Below are 27,743 nucleotides of genomic sequence, written 5' to 3' on the forward strand. Positions count from 1 at the left end.
CCACAACTTCCATATACAACAATTCGCATACACACACACTCAAATACACAATTATACACACCACACTCATATACACAACATCATATACACACAATTCCATACACACACACTCATATACACAATTCCATACACACACTCATATACACACACTCATATACACACACTCATATACACAATTCCATACACACACACACTCATATACACAATTCCATACACACACTCAACAATTCCATACACACACATCATATACACACCTCATACACACACACTCATATACACAAATACACACACTCAAATACACACTTCCATACACACACACACACACTCATATACACACTTCCATACACACACACACACTCATATACACAATTCCATACACACACTCATATACACACACTCCATACACACACTCATATACACAATTCCATACACACACTCATATACACACTTCCATACACACACACTCATATACACAATTCCATACACACACTCATATACACACTTCCATACACACACCACTCATTTACACAATTCCACACACACACACTCATATACACACTTCCATACACACACTCATATACACAATTCCACACACACACTCATATACACAATTCCATACACACACTCATATACACCCTTCCATACACACACACACTCATATACACAATTCCATACACACACTCATATACACAATTCCATACACACACACTCATATACACAATTCCATACACACACTAATATACACACTTCCATACACACACATTCATATACACACTTCCATACACACACACTCATATACACAATTCCATACACACACTAATATACACACTTCCATACACACACATTCATATACACACTTCCATACACATACTCATATAAACAATTCCATACACACACTCATATACACAATTCCATACACACACTCATATACACACTTCCATATTGTGGGTTGTGGCATTGTGGGTAGTGGCATTGTGGGTAATTCCATCTCCATTAGTAAATTAACCTTTTCTTCCCTTTTGTATACTGGGTAGCGGTTGCAGTAGAGGATTCTGGGTAACAGATTGCTGGCTGGGCAGGCTGGGGTTGTTACATGAAACGGTTGCATATTACAGGCTTCTATAAAACATTTTGGGGGCTCCCCTGGTGCTGAGGGCCCAAGGCAGGTCCCCTCCCGTCCCGTTGCCACTCTGCGGGGAAGGGGTTAAACTAAAGAAATCTATGTGGGAAACATTCAATGTCATTTTTTTCTCCCTTAATCTTCCCTGTTCTTCAGTCCAGTTCTGTATGTAATGAAAATGGGAACGCCCTGAAGATTTATATTGAAGGCAAAATCCCCCTGTCCCAGAGAGGCCGTTGGTTTGTTTCCAGCGCCGCTGTCCCAGCCAGCGAGTTAGTGTGAGCGCCGGGCCCGGAGGGCCATACGCCGCCCTCTGGTTAACCTGTTATGGTATGGGGGTAACTTTATGTTACTGGGGTAACTTTGGTGCCTTTGGCTAATACTCTTATAATGCCCTGGGCATGTAGTAAAGGGAGACCTTTCATTAATAATGAATTAATAATTATATTTATAAATACAGTGGCTATTGAAAGCAGCCTCTGTCTGTTCCTTCACTTCACTGCTGGTTCTGACTACGTGTACCATGAGCACAATGTGATAGCGAAGGGCTGTTCCTGCTGAATTGTGCTTAGTACAGGGGAATCCCTATGCTGCCATAGTTTTATGGTATCTCTCTGTACAGGCTATGAGCAAACTTAGGGGGCTGTTCCTGCTGAATTGTGCTTAGTACAGGGGAATCCCTATGCTGCCATAGTTTTATGGTATCTCCTGTACAGGCTATGAGCAAACTTAGGGAGCTGTTCCTGCTGAATTGTGCTTAGTCAGGGGAATCCCTATGCTGCCATAGTTTTATGGTATCTCCCCTGTACAGGCTATGAGCAAACTTAGGGGGCTGTTCCTGCTGAAATGTTTCTTGCCTGCTGAATTGTGCTTAGTACAGGGAAATCCCTATGTGCCATAGTTTTATGGTATCTCTCTGTACAGGCTATGAGCAAACTTAGGGGGCTGTTCCTGCTGAATTGTGCTTAGTACAGGGAAATCCCTATGTGCCATAGATTTATGGTATCTCTCTGTACAGGCTATGAGCAAACGCTGGGGCTGTTCCTGCTGAATTGTGCTTAGTACAGGGGAATCCCTATGCTGCCATAGTGTTATGGTATCTCTCTGTACAGGCTATGAGCAATTTTAGTGGCTGTTCCTGCTGAATTGTGCTTAGGGGGAATCCCTATGCCATAGTTTTATGGTATCTCTCTGTACAGGCTATGAGCAAACTTAGGGGGCTGTTCCTGCTGAATTGTGCTTAGTACAGGGGAATCCCTATGTGCCATAGATTTATGTATCTCTCTGTACAGGCTATGGGCAAACTTAGGGGGCTGTTCCTGCTGAATTGTGTAGTACAGGGGAATCCCTATGCTGCCATAGTGTTATGGTATCTCTCTGTACAGGCTATGGGCAAACTTAGGGGCGTTCCTGCTGAATTGTGCTTAGTACAGGGAATCCCTATGCTGCCATAGTTTTATGGTATCTCTCTGTACAGGCTATGAGCAAACTTAGGGGGCTGTTCCTGCTGAATTGTGCTTAGTACAGGGGAATCCCTATGCTGCCATAGTTTTATGGTATCTCCCTGTACAGGCTATGAGCAAACTTAGGGAGCTGTTCCTGCTGAATTGTGCTTAGTACAGGGGAATCCCTATGTGCCATAGTTTTATGGTATCTCCCTGTACAGGCTATGAGCAAACTTAGGGGGCTGTTCCTGCTGAATTGTGCTTAGTACAGGGAAATCCCTATGTGCCATAGTTTTATGGTATCTCTCTGTACAGGCTATGAGCAAACTTTAGGGGCTGTTCCTGCTGAATTGTGCTTAGTACAGGGAAATCCCTATGTGCCATAGATTTATGGTATCTCTCTGTACAGGCTATGAGCAAACGTAAGGGGCTGTTCCTGCTGAATTGTGCTTAGTACAGGGGAATCCCTATGCTGCCATAGTGTTATGGTATCTCTCTGTACAGGCTGATGTATAAACGTATAATGTTATATTAGTGTGAAGCTGCTAGAAAGCACAGGGGAATGTCAGGTTGAGTAAATAGAGCGAGTGCCATGACAGGGTTAATATTAGCTGAGATCTTTGCTCCGGAGACTCAGGGGGATTGCACTGAGCAGATTCAGGTTGAGGAGAGATCAGGGCTGACGTTCGCTTCTACTATTTACAACCCTATTGTCATGTAGGGCAAAGAGGAACGTTCTGAATAAATATCTACTTAATTGGTGCCAACTGAAGGAGTGCTATCCCCTGGGACTAGTCCTTGCCCTACAGCACAGCCCTTGGCTCTGATTGATATGAGTTGGTGGTTGTGCCCCATTGGCTCACATAAAGCTCATGGTTTGGCCACTAAGGATTCTATGGTGGCACCTCAACCCCTGCATTTGCTCTCAGAGCCAGGGGCAATTTTAACATACGGAAGGACAGGCATTTGCCCTTGGGGGAATATTGTTGGGGTAAATTCAAAGGACATGATGTTGTTCAATAACAGTTGGGTATTTTTGGTGCTGGGGTATTCTGGGAGATATTTCACACTTTGCATTACCATTACAGATTTTATAGGGTGTATCTATAATCCCTGCCATAAAGCAAGGCAAGACTGCTGTCATTTTCCCAGAAAGGACTATGAGTCTGCAGCACAGACATTCAGCTCTAAGGGAGGTTCCCCATGCTATGCTGAATTTAGAGGGCACCTGTTTTTCTCAACAACAACAAGCTGCCTGCCGGCCTCCCTGTGTCCCCCGGGGCCCCGGCACTGGCAGATTAATTAGAGGGGAGAGGCAATTAGCAACAGGCTTAAAAAAAAGAAAAAGATAATCGCTGAATTTCCCCTGAGGAGCAAAGTCTTAAACCCACTGACTGGAACAGCTGAGCCTTTGTTTAGTTTGTCTCTCAGTTCCTCAGATTTTATATACGTTCAGCCATCAGTCACTCGTGGCCCCACCCATTGCAACGGCTCAGGGGCCCTATAGATTGTCCTATAGATTGTGCCTTGTACACTTAGGGGCACATTTACTAATCCACGAATCCGAATCACGAATGGGAAAAAATCGTATTGGAAACGAAAATTTCGGAAGATCGCACATATCACGAAAATGCTTACGAAAAAATCGTATTAGTCACGATAATATCGTATTGGCGATCCGAAATTCACGAAATTTTCGTACCGAACAATTGTAAACAACGGTAAAACCTTTCCGATTTTTTCGTGCAAACGTCCGAAAAAGTCGTGCGCCGTACGAAAAAGTCATGCGGACGCCCAAAAAAATCGGCGAAAATAGGCTCGGAGCGTTCGTGCTTTTGTAAATGTGCCCCTTAGTGTGCGCTGATTGGGTGATTAATATATTAGGGTGACCAGATCCATCTTTGTCAGCAGGCAAATGTGGTGAATTCCTTACTGGACTATTTTAATACATCCCCACTGCTACTACACTACTACTATAGGCACCACCTCTCCCTACTATACCTGCTATCCCACAGCCCCAGTCCCTTCCCAGAGGCTATTATCCCCCACTGCTACTATAGGCACCATCTCTCCCTACTATACCTGCTATCCCACAGCCCCAGTCCCTTCCCAGAGGCTATTATCCCCCCACTGCTACTATAGGCACCATCTCTCCCTACTATACCTGCTATCCCACAGCCCCAGTCCCTTCCCAGAGGCTATTATCCCCCCACTGCTACTATAGGCACCATCTCTCCCTACTATACCTGCTATCCCACAGCCACAGTCCCTTCCCAGAGGCTATTATCCCCCCACTGCTACTATAGGCACCATCTCTCCCTACTTATACCTGCTATCCCACAGCCCCAGTCCCTTCCCAGAGGCTATTATCCCCCCACTGCTACTATAGGCACCATCTCTCCCTACTATACCTGCTATCCCACAGCCCCAGTCCCTTCCCAGAGGCTATTATCCCCCCACTGCTACTATAGGCACCATCTCTCCCTACTATACCTGCTATCCCGCAGCCCCAGTCCCTTCCCAGAGGCTATTATCCCCCCACTGCTACTATAGGCACCATCTCTCCCTACTATACCTGCTATCCCACAGCCCCAGTCCCTTCCCAGAGGCTATTATCCCCCCCACTGCTACTATAGGCACCATCTCTCCCTACTATACCTGCTATCCCACAGCCCCAGTCCCTTCCCAGAGGCTATTATCCCCCCACTGCTACTATAGGCACCATCTCTCCCTACTATACCTGCTATCCCACAGCCCCAGTCCCTTCCCAGAGGCTATTATCCACTGTTACTATAGGCACCATCTCTCCCTACTATACCTGCTATCCCACAGCCCCAGTCCCTTCCCAGAGGCTATTATCCCACTGCTACTATAGGCACCATCTCTCCCTACTATACCTGCTATCCCACAGCCCCAGTCCCTTCCCAGAGGCTATTATCCCCCCACTGCTACTATAGGCACCATCTCTCCCTACTATACCTGCTATCCCACAGCCCCAGTCCCTTCCCAGAGGCTATTATCCCCCCACTGCTACTATAGGCACCATCTCTCCCTACTATACCTGCTATCCCACAGCCCCAGTCCCTTCCCAGAGGCTATTATCCCACTGTTACTATAGGCACCATCTCTCCCTACTAAGTGGTGATCATGTGTCCCTTTGGATCTATTGTAAATAATTAGATTCTGGTATAATAATGGACTTTCACTTTAGGTCTTCAGAGAGAGTTGGGCTCTTGTAATAAAAGTAGGCAGAGAGCTGAGGAGGTATGTGCCCAGCGCCCCCTACTCTGTTGTGCCCTAGGCCTACCCCTAGTTCCGGCCCTGATTATTATCATTATTAAGCACCAACATATTACTCAGAGCTGTACAATACATGGGTGTTACATTGAGCACACTGCCTACCTACAACAAAACAATTCAAAAGGTACAGAGGGCCTTGCTTAAAAGAGCTTACTATCTAAAAATGACCATAGGGTAAGATGCAGACAGTAGGGCAAACCAAGACAGTAGAACATGAACGAAAAGGTAAGGAAAGTTGGTCATAGTAGATCCCAATGGCAGAAAGATGGCGACTTCTGGAGAAGATAAAGACTGTTGGTCAAGTGGTGACACTTGGCAAGATGGAGAAAGTGGGGCCAGATGCCAACAGGAACATATTATAGGAGTGTTTCCCAACTTGTGATCTTCAGTGGGAGCTGGGTGTTGTACTGAAACAACATGGAACTTGTTCTTATGCTACAGTTTCCTAGCCCTGGTTGGGGCCTTCTAAATTTGGATGTAGCCGGAGCCTGGGTATCTTTGTACATGATTGGTTTCTGGCCTCGTGCCACATGCAGGATTGCTTGGAATTAGAAGGAGACAGAAAAGTGTCTGTTGATTTCCTTCTATTGAGCCCGAATGGCTACGCAGCTCTCAGAAGCTCATATGATCCCTCTCCTTGGCCATTTAGCAGCCTTTAAGAGGCTGGGCCGTTAGCGCTGGGCTCTGGATGAGCTGTCTAATTGCATTAGGCCGGCTTCTGGCTGCCTGCTTCTCTGGGAGGGCACATGAGCTCAGGATGCCGCTTACTGTAACAGCCTCATTTACTAGAAAACGCAGCGATTTGCTTGAATAATTAATGGCAGCCGGTCACAGCACTCAGAGGAACCATAAGGCTTGAGATGGAATTATGATGGATGGCCTGAGATGGGAGCACTGATCCCCCTGCCGTGTTCAGCAAAGTAACAGGCCAGACACATATCTTACTGGGCAGGATCCATGGGTCGATACCTGCCCTTCCTACTGCTCGCTCCCTGGGCGCTTTGTTTGTAGCGTGCAATAAACCCAGCTCTCATCTGTGTGGGTCTATGGGCACTGTTCATGTAAATAAGTCGGGTATATATGTTATGTACCTTTCTGTAGAGGGCCCGAGAGTTTGTTGGAGACATATGTGGTGGGAATAATGTGCAATCAGGACTCTTTTAATGTCATTGGGATGGGAAAACTCAATTGGCTCAGTTCCATATTGGGCTGTGAATATAGGTCTTGGCTCTGCCAATATGATCTGATCTGTTGGATAAAATGAATGGACCTGGACAGTCCCACAGCCCAGTGGTACCCAGGCACTTATAGTCCAAAGGCAGAGACTATGTTCCTTAGGTGGGTGCTTCAACATCAGCTGGGGCTTATTACTCTTCTAGCCTTGATTGCTGGCCAGAGGGTGCCCCCTACCACTAATATTAACCCTGGGGTCTTGGCCTCTCTTCTTATATAGTCATCATATGCAGTGTAGTTGGTAGAGATGCCCAACTTACTGATGTATGGCAGAGAAGAGTGGCTAAGGGGATGTGTGTTACAGAGCGTATTGCTGTATATTCTATGTGTGATAAATACCTGCTGTGCGCCTGGCACGTGGGTTGGTATCTACTGTGTGTGGGTAAATATTTACAGTAGGGAGGGGGGAGACCTGTATGGTGCCAAGGTATAGCTGCTTGATATGGATCCCTTGCTGCAGTGACCCTGCCGATCCTGCAGACTGACAGCAACTTAATGGGCCGTATATATATATGGAGGCCGATATCTGGCCAGGTGACTTCACTAAACAAGTTTTCTGTCCTTCTTTGAGTCTCTGTATAAACAAAGGGTTAACCATGAGTTGCTGAGGCTTCGGAAGAAGAGAAGGGGTTAATCTTGTAATTGCTGCAATGTACCAGCGATGTATGTGTGCGCCCCTCTAGGGGGCAAAGCAGCTGGGAGGAATTCATATTGTTCTGTCGCTGAGGCTGATTGGGGGTCTTTGTTGCACAGAAATGGCTGCCATTTTTCTATGGGCTTTAGGGTAAGGTTTGGGATGGCAGCTGGTTAGTTTTCTGCCAGTCGGGCCGATAAAAATATGACTTGTAGTCAATGCTATTAATAGGGTGGAAAGGTAACATATAGCATGGGAAAAGCAAGGAAAGTACACCCTACGACTGCTGGTGGGCCCCGGAGAGGGGTAGGGTCATAAGCGATGAACAATTTCCAGAAATATAATATTCTTAGAATTGTACCTGGATGTTTTTATTAGTAGTTAAGAGATTAAATGCTGCATGTTATTCATCACCATTGTTGCTCTGCAGGCTTCTGTAGCACTGACAGGGTTAATCTTTGATCTGCCAGCCTCTGCAGTCGGGAAGGGGTTAATATATATATATATATATATATATATATATATATATACAATCCATGACTTTAATGTACCAGCCATGTATAAATCACTGTTATAGGACCTCTCTGCTGAGGCTGGACCGTAGGTATATTCAGTCCCTATCCCTTTTAATGTTATCAAACTACAACTCCCAACAGCCCTCATAAGCTTTTGGCTGGGAGGCTACTCACTCATGACACCTGCAGAATAACAGTGGAATGATAGCTAAACATGAAGATATGGCCGTGGTGTGCGTCCCATCAGTCTGTGCATTCTGGGCTGGGGGGCAGATATGTGAGGATAATATTATAACAGCAGAAGGTCAAAGTAAGAAGAGAGGAGGGGAGAGGTACCTGGAGTCAGTAGTAGGACATTATAGAATATAATGGCAGTGTTTATTTGTAGAGCTGTGTCTGCGTGACTGCCCCCTGCCCACCCCATGGGACTCCCGGGGCTATAAATGCTCTAGTGTAACTGGTGGTTCCAGTAAGGAGTATGGGCCCTTGGGACTGGCGCTGGGATTGGGTCTCTCACAAGCTGAGAGTATTCTCACTCTCATACACAAAGCACTATTCCCATTATTAGGATGTTTTGCTGGAGACACACACACATATATATATCTGAGCCAGAGCAGGTGATCTCCCAGCAGTTCTACATTATGATAGGATCATCCATTGTTCTAGAAAGAGAGGGCCCCTGCTGCACGGTGTCTCATACTCATCCTATAAGAACAGGCTCTGAGATGGCCCTTCCATGAGCAGAAAACCTGCTCACTCATTGGTACATTGGGCCAGCATACGTGGTTGAGGGGCTCAGTGCAAAATAGATATTTCTGGGGCCAGTTATTTATATAAAAGACAAACTCCCAGCATCTCTGATAGCTGTTTTAATGATTGATAGTTGTTTTAGTTGTACTTCATTAACAACTGGAGGACTGAAGGTTGCACAGTAATAATACCGAGGGTTGGCTCTGCCATCTTGCCCATATGTCGCCATATTGTCCTACATTCACTATCTTGTCCTGTTGTCATCATTTTGGCCTACGGTTCTTGCCCTGCCCTCTCCACTTTGTTCTACTATAACCATCTTATCTATTGTCACCAGTTTGCCATAGTGTTTATCTTGCCTTGATGTCCCATCTAGTCCTACTGTCTCCATCTTTCCCTACTTTCTCCATATTGCCCAGCTGTCTATGTCTTACGTTACTGTCTCCATCTTGCTCTACAGTCTCTATCTTGCCCTACTGTCTCCATCATGGCCTACGGTATCCATCTTTTTGTACTGTCTCTACCTTGCTCTACAGTCTCTATCTTACTCTACAGTCTCTATCTTACTCTACAGTCTCTATCTTGCCCTACTGTCTCCATCATGGCCTACGGTATCCATCTTACTGTCTTCATCTTGCCCGTTTTTACTACTACTACCTACATTTTGCCCTACTGTCTCTGTATTGCTCTGCTGTCCCCATCTTGCCATACTGTCAACATATTAATCTGCTGTCTTCATCTTGCCCTACTCAACTTACTCACCTTTCCCACCTAAACAAATACTTTGAGGGTCTCCAGTGTGCTTGGCCAGTAAAATCCTCTTTCCTATAGCCATTTTGCTAAAGCTACCGTAGAGCTAAAGTCTCTGAGAGACGCATTTGTACCATGAAATACTCACAGGCACTTTACATCTGCACATACTGCTAGACAATAGCATAATAATACACTTACAGCACAGTCGCACTCACACAATTAAGAGAGTAGGAAGTCAGGCACCTGGGTTGGGGCGGCTCCCATCTACTCCCAAAACTCTTGATAGAGTGCAGTAAATGATTAGGGATAAAAGAAGGTACAAAGGCCTTTAGAACATTCTGTGTTCATGAAAAAAAAATTGACTGAAGGACTGTAAGGTGTAATATGATCACTGTGTATAATTATTTTAGGGATTACAAAAATGAGATTTTAGAATTCTTTTCTGAAGAGCTTGTAATGGCAGATACAGTAGATACGGAGAGCTCACAAGGAGTGCGTGGGCTCTACTGGGCTAGACCATTGCCAAACCTTGGGGATCTCTCTCAAACACATATATATTTGTAAGGCCTGCCTATCTATACTCATGGGTATGCTGTGTTACATGAGCTCTGCTTTTTGTTACACCCCCTGCATAGGGGTTTGGGTGCTGCAAGAGATAACGTTAGAATAGCTTATAACTGTATACTAATATAACTGTATATTAATATATGGTGGATGGTATCTTTTTGTCTGAACCTTCATTATTCTCCACCTATTACCCCCTGATACATAGTGCCAGTTCCAGTCCCCTTTACCAGCAGATATAACAACAGAATAATCTTATCCCCCAATAACAGTATATGCCTATGTCTGTCTGTCCCAAGCCTTCCTAATAGGGTGAGAGTCCTCAAACACATGACTCCATATACAATAAGCCCCCCTCTTGTGCACTGAAGCCCTATCCCCATTATTAGGAGGCCCTCCCCCTCTTACACACAGTTCACTATCAGGCTGGTACTTGTGCAAATGACAGTGCACCGCCGACGGTACTTGGATCATCTGCAGCCACTTCTAGATCCTCCCGGCGGATTTCCCTAGCAATAAAGCAAGTTTAAGCAAATATTCATGAATTCACGCCGCCGCTGATTGCTGTAGAGAGCACTCTGCCTGTAAGTGCGATAATGGAAACATTTTAAAGATAATGTTACTGTATATTAACATTGCAGAGTGTGAAATGCACCATCATTCCCAGTTTCCCAGATTACGGAGGGTAATGTGCTCAGCTTTAAACAGAAATGTTCCATAAATATGGGTCACACATTCGCCTAGTCGGTTGCCCACATGGCGTGTGTAGACCTATGGCCCTATAGCATTTCCCTGTGCACCCAGGGTGCTCTTATGGTAACAGCCAAACAGATAGAGGAGGACAGATAACTACCAAAATACTTGAGTAAATGTAGAACAGGGAATATACTTATTATACAAAGCTCTATTGTTTGGCTTTATAGCTACAAAAATGCTGAGCAGGACCAAATTGGCCAGTACTTTGGTTGCCATGGCTAGTGGATAGGCCTAATTGATACAGGAAGGAATGTTGCAGCAGGTTTGTCAGGAGATATAATGACTCTTAGGAATTACAGAACCTTCTGTACTACTGTAGGGTAATGTTTCCAGACCTTCTGAGTGAATTCTGGGGAGAGGAGCACAAATGGCGATACCTGCAGGAAACATAATAATTAGGACACGCCCACAGCTGGGTCACACCCCAGATAAACCACTCCCCATTTTCCTGTTTCAGTTCGCAATCTGAATAACTTTGGGGGTGAGAGGATCCCCCAGAAAGCAAAGTAGGATCAAACTACTGCTAATTCTGTATACAATAAAACAAAAGAGATGATAATTAAACAAAGCCTGGGTCAGGGGCCCACAACACTGTATAATATAGATGCAGATATAATGCCCAATACCCTACTCACATTCTTCTTTGCACGTCAGTGTTTCTGCTTCTTGACATCTTTTCTCTTCTCTTTACTTTGTATTTTTTTTCTCCAGCATTTGTGTTCTTGTGCTTCTCTCACTTGCAACATGTTCTCCATTCCCTCTTGCTTCAACTTTGTTCCTTGTGTTCCCCATTGATTTCCTCTCCCTTTCTATACATCCCATTAGTGTATATATATATATATATTAATGTTCTCTCTCCATCCCTAGCCCCATTCTGCCCTCCATTGCTTCTCTTTATCCCCCCCTCTGCGCCCAACGTTTTCGCCATTTTGCTTCCCCCTTCCCCATTTACCTTTCCTCTAAACTTTGTCCCTTTTGCCCCACACCCTTTCCTCACACTCCTGCCCTTTCATTCTCCAGCTGAAAGGTGTATATATATATATATATATATATATATATACAGGTATCGGACCCCTTATCCGGAAACCCATTATCCAGAAAGCTCCGAATTACGGAATGCCCGTCTCCCATAGACTCCATTTTAATCAAATAATTCAGAATTTTAAAACTGATTTCCTTTTTCTATGTAGAAATAAAACAGAACCTTGTAATTGATTCCAACTAAGATATAATTACCCCTTATTGGGGGCAGAACAGCCCTATTGGGTTTTTTTAATGGTTAAATGATTCCTTTTCTCTGTAATAATAAAACAGTACCTGTACTTGATCCCAACTAAGATATAATTACCCCTTATTGGGGGCAGAACAGCCCTATTGGGTTTATTTAATGGTTAAATGATTCCCTTTTCTCTGTAATAATAAAACAGTACCTGTACTTGATCCCAACTAAGATATAATTACCCCTTATTGGGGCAGAACAGCCCTATTGGGTTTATTTAATGGTTAAATGATTCCCTTTTCTCTGTAATAATAAAACAGTACCTGTACTTGATCCCAACTAAGATATAATTACCCCTTATTGGGGGCAGAACAGCCCTATTGGGTTTATTTAATGGTTAAATGATTCCCTTTTCTCTGTAATAATAAAACAGTACCTGTACTTGATCCCAACTAAGATATAATTACCCCTTATTGGATGCAAAACAATCCTATTGGGTTTAATTAATGTTTTATTGATTTTTTAGTAGACTTAAGGTATGGAGATCCAAATTACGGAAAGACCCCTTATCCGGAATACCCTTGGTCCCGAGCAATCTGGATAATGGGTCCTATACCTGTATATATATATAATGAACAGAGAGGAGCACACCCATCACAAAACCAAATGCCCTGGGTGCAGGTAAAACATATAATATAAAGAAAGGGTACTGCACACACAGAGGCTTAATGCAAAGAAAAAAGTTTTTATTGAAAAAAATCCAGCGTTTCAAGCAGGGTCTGTGCTCTTACTGTTTGCGCCTAATGCCTATAGGAATGCACCACAGGCGCTAATACAAGATTCCCGATACTCTTCGTTTGCGCCGCAGGCTCGGTACTTGGTTCCGTGTTATTGATCTGATCGACCTGCAGTACCTGAGCCGAACCAGACCGAAGAGTATTAGGAAAGTTGAATCCATGTTGAGCGTTTCTCAGAGTTTCTCTCCGATTCAGCGCAGGATCGCTAAGCACATAGCGGCTGGATATTAAATTGAGCAACAAAAAGTGCGCACAGTATAAAAGGGGGAGGGACTAAGAGGTAAATGGCAGCTTTCTGGTCAAGGACTTAGTAAGACGGATAGTACTGTAGTAACCAGCGTTAGGGCCGCCTGAGTACTCAGGTACCGGAAAATGACTGCCCCCATCCATGAACATAAAGTGTCAGTAAACTTTAAGTGATATTTTCTGTGGATTGCCTAAATTAGAAAAAAAATATTATTGTATGTGTATTATATTTATTAACAATAAATGTTATGCCTGCTGCTTGATATGTATGTGCAAACCCGTACATATATACAGTACATACATACATATATACATAAATACATGCATATATATATACATACTATAGCAAAAAAGGGAAAGTTGTGCTCAACCACTAAATAGAACCTAGAGGAAGAGAGAGAATCAAAGAACAGTGTTAAAACAGGATAGAAAGTAAAATTCCAATATCTGGTCCCCAGGGGACCTTATGTGGTTTTATCCCTTGACCTTCAGTGTATAATTTATTTACTTTTAGTATAAGTGCTGTCAGTTACAGACGACCTTAAAGGAGCCTGTGGCAGGAAAGCATGGTCCTCACCACAAGTAAATATCTCATTGGCACAGTGTGAGAGAAGCACCATATTGTGTTTGCCCGTTTCCCCAGCCGTATCTCTCTTCCCCATCAGGTCCCCTGGCTGTGTATTCCCAGTAATGTATTTGTATTCACCCCATTCCCATTAGTCCCATTAATGCCAGAGGGATACAGGGGAAGGGAAAGCCGGGGTGAGGATAGTGGATTGTATTGTAGATTGTAAGCTCTTTTGGGCAGGGCTCTTTTCACCTCTTGTATTGGTTATTGATATGTTACTCTGTATGTCCAATGTATGAAACCCACTTATTGTATAGCGCTGCGGGATATGTTGGCGCTTTATAAATAAATGTTAATAATAATAATAATGGGAAATACAGGGACACGCTTAGGTTGTTGGAAGGGTTACTGCCTGCTCTGCAGTAGAACAAACCCAGGGCTCCATATGTGTTTAAAATAGCAGGTCAGGCTAAAGAAAGATTCTCATTGGAAGCCTGACAGGCGCCTGATTGTCCTGTGTCACTTCCATTGTATGTTCAGCTTTGCAGTTCTACAAGTCAAAATGCTCTGCACCCCGGTGCTGCAATAGGAGGAAACAGATGCAGCGCATTAGGGCGAGTCAGGTTTCAGTGTGAGAAGTTTTGCGCTGGAGTTCAGCCGATTGAGTCATGTAGCCCCTGTATTAGGAATGATACATAGGAAGAAATGAATGCAGTCCCTGGCTGTATTTTATAAATCTGATCCAATGAGCCATACATGCACATATTTGATTGGTCAGTCTGACAGATTTTTCATCTGATTGCCTCCCATGTCTCAAGGCTGGCAATCTGTGGCTTTTGGGAAATGCCCGAGGGGCTGCTTTAAGATGCCATAGACAGTCACTATTTATTTGGTGTGTTTGGGTCTCTATGGACTTGAAATGCCAGGGCCTGTTTTGAATCTCAGTCTGAACCTGTTAAAGTGCTGGAAACTTAGAATTCAGTCAATAAATGCCCTGTGCCGCGCCTGGAGTGCTGGAGACAAGCAGTGGTTACAGCGCGTTTCACGCCAGTCAGCGGCTGAATGCTTATAAATAGATGATACGATGATTCCTGAAAGGAGCTGCTTGTAGTGGTGCCGCTGGTGCTCACTAGGTGGCACTGTTTTATTAGTTCTTCTACCTGCCTTGTCTCTATTCACGCAGCAGGCAAAACCTGTATACAGTGCTACTGTCTAGAGAGTCCTGTGATAGTTGTAACAAGGTAACGAGGATATTTGTCAGGAACTGAATCTTTTATTACTGAGACCCCTCAACCCAGTAATCTGTTTTGGTTGCAAACAAGGCTGTGAGTCCCAGGCAGACAGCAGAAGCAATTGGTTGCACTAGGTGGATTTATTATTTATTATATTATTATATTATATATATATATTTATTATATAGCACCAAGTGTTTCCATCCATCTATCCGGCTGCTTAACCTGTCTCCTCTCATTCCTTCCCCAGTGGCATAGGCCTGGCCCGAGCTCACTTCGAGAAGCAACCGCCTTCCAACCTGCGCAAATCCAATTTCTTCCACTTTGTCCTGGCCTTGTACGACCGGCAGGGGCAGCCGGTGGAGATTGAGAGAACATCCTTCATTGACTTCGTGGAAAAAGATAAGGTAAAAGGAGGCAGTTCTGCACCCACACATATACATCCCATGATTGTAGTGTGAAGGAATGCATATGTGGGTTTAGTAGCAAAACATAACAGCCAATCAGCAATTAGCGCAGAAAGGAATGCTGGAATTATGAGCTGAGAGATGTCTGATTTTGTATATTTTTTGTCCCCAGGAGCAGAGTGGGGAGAAAACCAACAATGGAATCCATTACAGGCTGCAGCTTCTCTATAGCAATGGTGAGAGGTTCACAAGCTTTATGGCAATGATAAGTAATACCTATCCAGGCACTGATAATCTATTGCTGCACGGGTATCCGTAATCAGTAAGTGCTCAGGCACTGATAATCTATTGTTGCACAGGCATCAGTAATCAGTAAATGCTCAGGCACTGATAATCTATTGCTGCACGGGTATCCGAAATCAGTAAGTGCTCAGACAATGATAATCTATTGCTGCACGGGTATCCGTAATCAGTAAATGCTCAGACAATGATAATCTATTGCTGCACGGGTATCCGTAATCAGTAAGTGCTCAGACAATGATAATCTATTGCTGCACAGGCATCAGTAATCAATAAGTGCTCAGACACTGATAATCTATTGCTGCACGGGTATCCGTAATCAGTAAATGCTCAGACACTGATAATCTATTGCTGCACGGGTATCCGTAATCAGTAAGTGCTCAGACAATGATAATCTATTGCTGCACGGGTATCCGTAATCAGTAAGTGCTCAGACAATGATAATCTATTGCTGCACAGGCATCAGTAATCAATAAGTGCTCAGACACTGATAATCTATTGCTGCACGGGTATCCGTAATCAGTAAATGCTCAGACACTGATAATCTATTGCTGCACAGGCATCAGTAATCAGTTAAGGCTCAGACACTAATAATCTATTGCTGCACAGGCATCAGTAATCAATAAGTGCTCAGACACTGATAATCTATTGCTGCACAGGCATCAGTAATCAATAAGTGCTCAGACACTGATAATCTATTGCTGCACAGGCATCAGTAATCAATAAGTGCTCAGACACTGATAATCTATTGCTGCACAGGCATCAGTAATCAATAAGTGCTCAGACACTGATAATCTATTGCTGCACAGGCATCAGTAATCAATAAGTGCTCAGACACTGATAATCTATTGCTGCACAGGCATCAGTAATCAATAAGTGCTCAGACACTGATAATCTATTGCTGCACATGCATCAGTAATCAGTAAATGCTCAGGCACTGATAATCTATTGCTGCACGGGTATCCGTAATCAGTAAATGCTCAGACAATGATAATCTATTGCTGCACAGGCATCAGTAATCAGTAAGTGCTCAGACAATGATAATCTATTGCTGCACAGGCATCAGTAATCAGTAAGTGCTCAGACAATGATAATCTATTGCTGCACAGGCATCAGTAATCAGTAAGTGCTCAGACAATGATAATCTATTGCTGCACGGGCATCAGTAATCAGTAAGTGCTCAGACAATGATAATCTATTGCTGCACAGGCATCAGTAATCAGTAAATGCTCAGACACTGATAATCTATTGCTGCACGGGTATCCGTAATCAGTAAGTGCTCAGACAATGATAATCTATTGCTGCACGGGCATCAGTAATCAATAAGTGCTCAGACACTGATAATCTATTGCTGCACAGGCATCAGTAATCAGTAAATGCTCAGGCACTGATAATCTATTGCTGCACAGGCATCAGTAATCAGTTAAGGCTCAGACACTAATAATCTATTGCTGCACAGGCATCAGTAATCAATAAGTGCTCAGACACTGATAATCTATTGCTGCACAGGCATCAGTAATCAGTTAAGGCTCAGACACTAATAATCTATTGCTGCACAGGCATCAGTAATCAATAAGTGCTCAGACACTGATAATCTATTGCTGCACAGGCATCAGTAATCAGTTAAGGCTCAGACACTAATAATCTATTGCTGCACAGGCATCAGTAATCAATAAGTGCTCAGACACTGATAATCTATTGCTGCACAGGCATCAGTAATCAGTTAAAGCTCAGACACTAATAATCTATTGCTGCACAGGCATCAGTAATCAATAAGTGCTCAGACACTGATAATCTATTGCTGCACAGGCATCAGTAATCAGTAAGTGCTTCATTTATTGAAAATTACTGCAAAAACGCTAGACCCGCCCAAATGTCCCACTGCCCGCTGCCTAGGGGAGTCAGCATACTGCACTGTAGGATATGAACCAATCAACAACTAGGCAGACCTGATAGGTAACTGTTGTTACTTGTTTGAATGCAGGGCTGTGATTGGCCACGCCCCTTGTGTTTGCAAAATAAATTATATATATAAGGAGGTCCATTGATTAATGTGCTAATAAGTCATTGAGTTTATTGGGGATCAGTTATATCCCTTCCCACCTACCTGTCCCTGCTCTGTGCTGTCATTGGCTGATATGGAAGTTACTTACGTTTTTGCTTAAATTACGTAAACCGTGTAAGTTTAGGGACCCAATGAACTTGCTGTGGGGCCCAATAACCAGTCAGTAGTAGTTCATAAAAATAATTATATGTTTAAATTGGGGGGGTTGGTGGAGTTTATGCATAAGTTACATAAGTTTATTTAAAAGTAGCGTAAGTTTTTGCATAAGTTACGGTAAATTGTGTAAGTTTAGGGGCCCAATGATGTTGCTGTGGGGCCCAATAACCAGTCATTCCCCTGCTGGAAAGTTCATGTAGAAGACACTGATATAATTAAGTAAATGAATCTCAATACAAACAGCTGTCGTTACTCTGTAATAAGCAGTTCATATAAATAGTTAAAATAAATAATTAATGAGATAATAAGCCAGTCATTCTCCTTAAGTTATTTAACTCATTGTATGTCAGTGGACTTTGTTCTAGGCAAGTTATGTAGTTTTCTAAGCAGTTTTTGCAGACGTTACGTAAGTTTTGGTGCAACTGTAACCCTCTCTCCCCCGATATAAATATATATATATATATACATACAGGGGATACTGATCTTTTCTATACAAGCATTTTCCTATAGAATAGAAATGGCAGACTCCTATTGTTGTCATTACATAATCTGTATTTCAGAGGAGCGGTGCCCCAGGTTATTACTGTATATGAACAGGACTGTGTAGGGCTCTGCAGTTCGTCAGTACTTGCCAATTCAGAACCTGGGCAGGGGATATTGGTGTTAATTGGTAACAGGCTTCTAACGCTAATAATCTGCTGACGCCATTTCCCATGAAGATGACGTGGTCTTCTGAGTCATTCCTCTGTATGCTTCCTGATCTGTTTATGTACACAGAACATTCCCAGATAGATATAGGGTAACCCAGAGTTTCTCTAACATTATTTCTACTGTGGCTGTGGGGTATAGGGGTATAGCAGGGCACGGTGGAGATAGTGGGGTAAGGTTAGGATAAAGACAGCAGAGCAAGATGGAGACAGTAGGACAAGATGGAGACAGTAGGACAAGATGGAGACAGTAGGACAAGATGGAGACAAAAGGACAAGATGAAGACAGTAGGACAAGATGGAGACATTAGGACAAGATGGAGACAAAAGGACAAGATGAAGACAGTAGGACAAGATGGAGACAGTAGGGCAAGATGGAGACAGTAGGACAAGATGGAGACAGTAGGGCAAGATGGAGACAGTAGGACAAGATGGAGACAGTAGGACAAGATGGAGACAGTAGGACAAGATGGAGACAGTAGGGCAAGATGGAGACAGTAGGGCAAGATGGAGACAGTAGGACAAGATGGAGACAGTAGGGCAAGATGGTAACATTAGGAACTGTATGTATTTGTTGCTCATCTGTGACCCTATAGTTGTACCATTAGCCTCCAACAGCTGAACCGGTTTCTGTGCAGCCATGCAGATTGCTTATGCATTTGCTTCTGAAGGAGCAACATGGCTGCGCAACTGGAAAATTAACACCAGGTGGATCTCAAGGGACCTCCATAGTCAAAAGCAGTTCTGCAAATTGTCTTCTGGTGTTGGCAGTTTTCCCTCCAGCTGTGTCTTCTCTGTGTTCTTCATTGCATCTGGAAAAGAAGAGGGTGGGACTTTGCTTGATCACTGTCTGTGATAGGGTTCAGTTCTAATGGACATAAAGTGTTGCTTGAGATATCAATGCCTCCCTTTGCCAGAGCAGGGCACAGCCCAGGTGCAGTTCCCAAAAGGAACACTCTGAAGAACACAGGGAAGACAGCTGCAGGCTGGCAGGTTAGGTTTGAATAAGACACATTTCTGTAGGACATTTATAGAGAATAACATCTCTACATCCTGAGGTTCCCCTGGTGAATCCTGCCAGGCAAGACTTGGGCTGAGTTACAGTCCAAATATTAGCACTGACATGGCACACAAGGGATCTCTACCTTCATAGTATCAGAGAAAGCGTCACTTTTAGCTAATGCCTCATCCCTCTTTCTTTGTTTTATTTATTACAGGGCTCAGGACAGAGCAGGACCTGTACGTACGGCTCATTGACTCCATGTCCAAACAGGTATGTACTGCCCCCAATTCCCTTTCCTCCCCTTGTTGTTCAGCATGGAGCTGTGGGCCCTGCACATTGGAGCTCACATAGTAGCTCAGTAACCTGGCCCCATTAGAATTGGTACCGTCTGTTTTTGGCAGCATTACATACATTCAGTAGATGCACAAAGCCCTGTACTTACTATGAAGTTACAAGTACAGGTATGGGATCCCTTATCCGGAAACCAGTTATCCAGAAAGCTCTGAATTACGGAAAGCCTGTCACCCATAGACTCCATTTTAATCAAATAATACAGATTTTTAAAACTGATTTTCTTTTTCTCTGTAATAATAAAACAGTACCTGTACTTGATCCCAACTAAGATATAATTACCCCTTATTGGGGGCAGAACAGCCCTATTGGGTTTATTTCATGGTTAAATGATTCCCTTTTCTCTGTAATAATAAAACAGTACCTGTACTTGATCCCAACTAAGATATAATTACCCCTTATTGGGGGCAGAACAGCCCTATTGGGTTTATTTAATGGTTAAATGATTCCCTTTTCTCTGTAATAATAAAACAGTACCTGTACTTGATCCCAACTAAGATATAAATAATCCTTATTGGATGCAAAACAATCCTATTGGGTTTAATTCATGTTTTATTGATTTTTTAGTAGTATTAAGGTATGGAGATCCAAAGACCCCTTATCCAGAACACCCTTGGTCCCGAGCATTCTGGATAATGGGTCCTATACTTGTACAGTAATGTTCACTGACTATTCTGTCATTGAGGATCCACTTGTGATACATAACTCATGTAAACTGGGAATATGTCTGTTAAAATGGCTTTATTTCTGTACATGTCTGTGACTATCCCCTTTTTATTGTCCCTGGACAGCCAATTATCTATGAAGGACAGGACAAGAACCCAGAGATGTGCCGAGTACTGCTCACCCACGAAATCATGTGCAGGTGAGGAACATGTGACAGAATGCTCTGTTATACAGATAGCTAGAATCTCAGCCATAAAGCAGGGCAGGACTGCTGCTTACAATGGGGGGATCAGATAGGATCTGTGCCACTGTGACAGAATGCTCTGTTATACAGATAGCTAGAATCTCAGCCATAAAGCAGGGCAGGACTGCTGCTTACAATGGGGGGATCAGATAGGATCTGTGCCACTGTGACAGAATGCTCTGTTATACAGATAGCTAGAATCTCAGCCATAAAGCAGGGCAGGACTGCTGCTTACAATGGGGGGGATCAGATAGGATCTGTGCCACTGTGACAGAATGCTCTGTTATACAGATAGCTAGAATCTCAGCCATAAAGCAGGGCAGGACTGCTGCTTACAATGGGGGGGGGATCAGATAGGATCTGTGCCACTGTGACAGAATGCTCTGTTATACAGATAGCTAGAATCTCAGCCATAAAGCAGGGCAGGACTGCTGCTTACAATGGGAGGGATCAGATAGGATCTGTGCCACTGTGACAGAATGCTCTGTTATACAGATAGCTAGAATCTCAGCCATAAAGCAGGGCAGGACTGCTGCTTACAATGGGGGGATCAGATAGGATCTGTGCCACTGTGACAGAATGCTCTGTTATACAGATAGCTAGAATCTCAGCCATAAAGCAGGGCAGGACTGCTGCTTACAATGGGGGGGATCAGATAGGATCTGTGCCACTGTGACAGAATGCTCTGTTATACAGATAGCTAGAATCTCAGCCATAAAGCAGGGCAGGACTGCTGCTTATAATGGGTCACTTCTCTGACAACTTTAAATTGGAATTTCTGTTACATAGATATCTTTCCTTATTGAACAAAACTGTGTCTTCCAATCCAGTTTGATTCTCCCCTCTCCTTGCTGTATGTGGGTGGGGTGCTGCCCTAGTGGGCAGTTTGATTCTCCCCTCTCCTTGCTGTATGTGGGTGGGGTGCTGCCCTAGTGGGCAGTTTGGTTCTCCACTCTCCTTGCTGTATGTGGGTGGGGTGCTGCCCTAGTGGGAAGTTTGGTTCTCTCCTTGCTGTATGTGGGTGGGGTGCTGCCCTAGTGGGCAGTTTGGTTCTCCACTCTCCTTGCTGTATGTGGGTGGGGTGCTGCCCTAGTGGGCAGTTTGGTTCTCCCCTCTCCTTGCTGTATGTGGGTGGGGTGCTGCCCTAGTGGGAAGTTTGGTTCTCTCCTTGCTGTATGTGGGTGGGGTGCTGCCCTAGTGGGCAGTTTGGTTCTCCACTCTCCTTGCTGTATGTGGGTGGGGTGCTGCCCTAGTGGAAAGTTTGGTTCTTCCCTCTCCTTGCTGTATGTGGGTGGGGTGCTGCCCTAGTGGGAAGTTTGGTTCTCCACTCTCCTTGCTGTATGTGGGTGGGGTGCTGCCCTAGTGGGCAGTTTGGTTCTCCTCTCTCCTTGCTGTATGTGGGTGGGGTGCTGCCCTAGTGGGCAGTTTGGTTCTCCCCTCTCCTTGCTGTATGTGGGTGGGGTGCTGCCCTAGTGGGAACTTTGGTTCTCCCCTCTCCTTGCTGTATGTGGGTGGGGTGCTGCCCTAGTGGGAAGTTTGATTCTCCCCTCTCCTTGCTGTATGTGGGTGGGATGCTGCCCTAGTGGGCAGTTTGATTCTCCCCTCTCCTTGCTGTATGTGGGTGGGGTGCTGCCCTAGTGGGCAGTTTGGTTCTCCACTCTCCTTGCTGTATGTGGGTGGGGTGCTGCCCTAGTGGGCAGTTTGGTTCTCCTCTCTCCTTGCTGTATGTGGGTGGGGTGCTGCCCTAGTGGGAAGTTTGGTTCTCCCCTCTCCTTGCTGTATGTGGGTGGGGTGCTGCCCTAGTGGGCAGTTTGATTCTCCCCTCTCCTTGCTGTATGTGGGTGGGGTGCTGCCCTAGTGGGCAGTTTGGTTCTCCACTCTCCTTGCTGTATGTGGGTGGGGTGCTGCCCTAGTGGGCAGTTTAGTTCTCCCCTCTCCTTGCTGTATGTGGGTGGGGTGCTGCCCTAGTGGGCAGTTTGGTTCTCCACTCTCCTTGCTGTATGTGGGTGGGGTGCTGCCCTAGTGGGCAGTTTGGTTCTCCCCTCTCCTTGCTGTATGTGGGTGGGGTGCTGCCCTAGTGGGCAGTTTGGTTCTCCCCTCTCCTTGCTGTATGTGGGTGGGATGCTGCCCTAGTGGGCAGTTTGATTCTCCCCTCTCCTTGCTGTATGTGGGTGGGGTGCTGCCCTAGTGGGCAGTTTGGTTCTCCCCTCTCCTTGCTGTATGTGGGTGGGGTGCTGCCCTAGTGGGCAGTTTAGTTCTCCCCTCTCCTTGCTGTATGTGGGTGGGGTGCTGCCCTAGTGGGCAGTTTGGTTCTCCACTCTCCTTGCTGTATGTGGGTGGGGTGCTGCCCTAGTGGGAAGTTTGGTTCTCTCCTTGCTGTATGTGGGTGGGGTGCTGCCCTAGTGGGCAGTTTGGTTCTCCCCTCTCCTTGCTGTATGTGGGTGGGATGCTGCCCTAGTGGGCAGTTTGATTCTCCCCTCTCCTTGCTGTATGTGGGTGGGGTGCTGCCCTAGTGGGCAGTTTGGTTCTCCACTCTCCTTGCTGTATGTGGGTGGGGTGCTGCCCTAGTGGGAAGTTTGGTTCTCTCCTTGCTGTATGTGGGTGGGGTGCTGCCCTAGTGGGCAGTTTGGTTCTCCACTCTCCTTGCTGTATGTGGGTGGGGTGCTGCCCTAGTGGGCAGTTTGGTTCTCCCCTCTCCTTGCTGTATGTGGGTGGGGTGCTGCCCTAGTGGGAAGTTTGGTTCTCTCCTTGCTGTATGTGGGTGGGGTGCTGCCCTAGTGGGCAGTTTGGTTCTCCACTCTCCTTGCTGTATGTGGGTGGGGTGCTGCCCTAGTGGAAAGTTTGGTTCTTCCCTCTCCTTGCTGTATGTGGGTGGGGTGCTGCCCTATGGGAAGTTTGGTTCTCCACTCTCCTTGCTGTATGTGGGTGGGGTGCTGCCCTAGTGGGCAGTTTGGTTCTCCTCTCTCCTTGCTGTATGTGGGTGGGGTGCTGCCCTAGTGGGCAGTTTGGTTCTCCCCTCTCCTTGCTGTATGTGGGTGGGGTGCTGCCCTAGTGGGCAGTTTGGTTCTCCACTCTCCTTGCTGTATGTGGGTGGGGTGCTGCCCTAGTGGGCAGTTTGGTTCTCCCCTCTCCTTGCTGTATGTGGGTGGGGTGCTGCCCTAGTGGGCAGTTTGGTTCTCCACTCTCCTTGCTGTATGTGGGTGGGGTGCTGCCCTAGTGGGCAGTTTGGTTCTCCCCTCTCCTTGCTGTATGTGGGTGGGGTGCTGCCCTAGTGGGAACTTTGGTTCTCCCCTCTCCTTGCTGTATGTGGGTGGGATGCTGCCCTAGTGGGAAGTTTGATTCTCCCCTCTCCTTGCTGTATGTGGGTGGGGTGCTGCCCTAGTGGGCAGTTTGGTTCTCCCCTCTCCTTGCTGTATGTGGGTGGGGTGCTGCCCTAGTGGGCAGTTTGGTTCTCCACTCTCCTTGCTGTATGTGGGTGGGGTGCTGCCCTAGTGGGCAGTTTGGTTCTCCTCTCTCCTTGCTGTATGTGGGTGGGGTGCTGCCCTAGTGGGAAGTTTGGTTCTCCCCTCTCCTTGCTGTATGTGGGTGGGGTGCTGCCCTAGTGGGCAGTTTGATTCTCCCCTCTCCTTGCTGTATGTGGGTGGGGTGCTGCCCTAGTTGGCAGTTTGGTTCTCCACTCTCCTTGCTGTATGTGGGTGGGGTGCTGCCCTAGTGGGCAGTTTAGTTCTCCCCTCTCCTTGCTGTATGTGGGTGGGGTGCTGCCCTAGTGGGCAGTTTGGTTCTCCACTCTCCTTGCTGTATGTGGGTGGGGTGCTGCCCTAGTGGGCAGTTTGGTTCTCCCCTCTCCTTGCTGTATGTGGGTGGGGTGCTGCCCTAGTGGGCAGTTTGGTTCTCCCCTCTCCTTGCTGTATGTGGGTGGGATGCTGCCCTAGTGGGCAGTTTGATTCTCCCCTCTCCTTGCTGTATGTGGGTGGGGTGCTGCCCTAGTGGGCAGTTTGGTTCTCCCCTCTCCTTGCTGTATGTGGGTGGGGTGCTGCCCTAGTGGGCAGTTTAGTTCTCCCCTCTCCTTGCTGTATGTGGGTGGGGTGCTGCCCTAGTGGGCAGTTTGGTTCTCCACTCTCCTTGCTGTATGTGGGTGGGGTGCTGCCCTAGTGGGAAGTTTGGTTCTCTCCTTGCTGTATGTGGGTGGGGTGCTGCCCTAGTGGGCAGTTTGGTTCTCCCCTCTCCTTGCTGTATGTGGGTGGGATGCTGCCCTAGTGGGCAGTTTGATTCTCCCCTCTCCTTGCTGTATGTGGGTGGGGTGCTGCCCTAGTGGGCAGTTTGGTTCTCCCTCTCCTTGCTGTATGTGGGTGGGGTGCTGCCCTAGTGGGCAGTTTAGTTCTCCCCTCTCCTTGCTGTATGTGGGTGGGGTGCTGCCCTAGTGGGCAGTTTGGGTTCTCCACTCTCCTTGCTGTATGTGGGTGGGGTGCTGCCCTAGTGGGAAGTTTGGTTCTCTCCTTGCTGTATGTGGGTGGGGTGCTGCCCTAGTGGGCAGTTTGGTTCTCCACTCTCCTTGCTGTATGTGGGTGGGGTGCTGCCCTAGTGGGCAGTTTGGTTCTCCCCTCTCCTTGCTGTATGTGGGTGGGGTGCTGCCCTAGTGGGAAGTTTGGTTCTCTCCTTGCTGTATGTGGGGTGGGGTGCTGCCCTAGTGGGCAGTTTGGGTTCTCCACTCTCCTTGCTGTATGTGGGTGGGGTGCTGCCCTAGTGGAAAGTTTGGTTCTTCCCTCTCCTTGCTGTATGTGGGTGGGGTGCTGCCCTAGTGGGAAGTTTGGTTCTCCACTCTCCTTGCTGTATGTGGGTGGGGTGCTGCCCTAGTGGGCAGTTTGGTTCTCCTCTCTCCTTGCTGTATGTGGGTGGGGTGCTGCCCTAGTGGGCAGTTTGGTTCTCCCCTCTCCTTGCTGTATGTGGGTGGGTGCTGCCCTAGTGGGATTTGGTTCTCCCCTCTCCTTGCTGTATGTGGGTGGGGTGCTGCCCTAGTGGGAAGTTTGATTCTCCCTCTCTTGCTGTAAGTGGCAAGTGGGCAGTTTGGTTCTCCCTCTCCTTGCTGTATGTGGGTGGGTGCTGCCCTAGTGGGCAGTTTGGTTCTCCCCTCTCCTTGCTGTATGTGGGTGGGGTGCTGCCCTAGTGGGCAGTTTGGTTCTCCTCTCTTGCTGTATGTGGGTGGGGTGCTGCCCTAGTGGGCAGTTTGGTTCTCCACTCTCCTTGCTGTATGTGGGTGGGGTGCTGCCCTAGTGGGCAGTTTGTTCTCCACTCTCCTTGCTGTATGTGGGTGGGCTGCCCCTAGTGGGCAGTTTGGTTTCCCCTCTCCTTGCTGTATGTGGGTGGGTGTGCCCCTAGTGGCAGTTTGGTTCTCCCCTCTCCTTGCTGTATGGGGGGGGTGCTGCCTAGTGGGCAGTTGGTTCTCCCCTCTCCTTGCTGTATGGTGGGTGGGGTGCTGCCCCTACGTGGGCAGTTTAGTTCTCCCCTCTCCTTGCTGCTATGTGGGTGGGGTGCGGCCCTAGGGGCAGTTTGGTTCTCCACTCTCCTGGCTGTATGGGGTGGGGTGCTGCCCTAGTGGGCCAGTTTTGGTTCTCCCCTCTCCTTGCTGTATGTGGGTGGGGTGCTGCCCTAGTGGGCAGTTTGGTTCTCCCCTCTCCTTGCTGTATGTGGGTGGGGGTGCTGCCCTAGTGGGCAGTTTGGTTCTGCCCCTCTCCTTGCTGTATGTGGGGTGGGGTGCTGGAACAATACAACGGAGTGTACAGATGTCATTAAACAGCATGCGGGAACTGGCCTCATTCTTCCTACAGCCGATCAGTGTATGGAAAAGGCAAAGTACAGGTAATGGGCATAACATACATATATACAGGGCAAAGCTACAGTGTATTGGCATACATATATACAGGGCAAAGCTACAGTTTATTGGCATACATATATAGGGCAAAGCTACAGTGTATTGGCATACATATATACAAAGCTACGGTATATTGGCATACATATATACAGGGCAAAGCTACAGTATATTGGCATACATATATACAGGGCAAAGCTACAGTGTATTGGCATACATATATACAGGGCAAAGCTACAGTGTAGGCATACATATATACAGGGCAAAGCTACAGTATATTGGCATACATATATACAGGGCAAAGCTACAGTACGGTATATTGGCATACATATATACAGGGCAAAGCTACAGTGTAATGGCATACATATATACAGGGCAAAGCTACAGTATATTGGCATACATATATACAGGGCAAAGCTACAGTGTATTGGCATACATATATACAGGGCAAAGCTTCGGTATATTGGCATACATATATACAGGGCAAAGCTACAGTGTATTGGCATACATATATACAGGGCAAAGCTACAGTATATTGGCATACATATATACAGGGCAAAGCTACAGTATATTGGCATACATATATACAGGGCAAAGCTACAGTGTATTGGCATACATATATACAGGGCAAAGCTACAGTATATTGGCATACATATATACAGGGCAAAGCTACAGTATATTGGCATACATATATACAGGGCAAAGCTACAGTATATATTGGCATACATATATACAGGGCAAAGCTACAGTGTATTGGCATACATATATACAGGGCAATGCTACGGTATATTGGCATACATATATACAGGGTAAACCTATGGTATATTGGCATACATATATACAGGG

The 27,743-nt window shown here is 46.0% G+C and overlaps 1 protein-coding gene across 2 annotated transcripts in view; it reads left to right on the top strand.

The window, feature by feature from the left end:
* Nucleotides 1-27,743, top strand: part of coe3l (COE3-like) — a 94,278-nt gene that overhangs the window by 16,737 nt on the left and 49,798 nt on the right. For both annotated transcript variants that reach the window (XM_031895274.1, XM_031895275.1), the window contains exons 2-5: nt 15,383-15,539; nt 15,712-15,775; nt 19,985-20,040; nt 20,913-20,986. In XM_031895274.1, coding sequence (XP_031751134.1) covers nt 15,383-15,539; nt 15,712-15,775; nt 19,985-20,040; nt 20,913-20,986 — 351 coding nt within the window. The remainder of the gene's footprint in view (nt 1-15,382; nt 15,540-15,711; nt 15,776-19,984; nt 20,041-20,912; nt 20,987-27,743) is intronic.

Source organism: Xenopus tropicalis, chromosome 1 (assembly GCF_000004195.4).
Source record: "Xenopus tropicalis strain Nigerian chromosome 1, UCB_Xtro_10.0, whole genome shotgun sequence".
Classification (NCBI taxonomy): Eukaryota; Metazoa; Chordata; class Amphibia; order Anura; family Pipidae; genus Xenopus; species Xenopus tropicalis.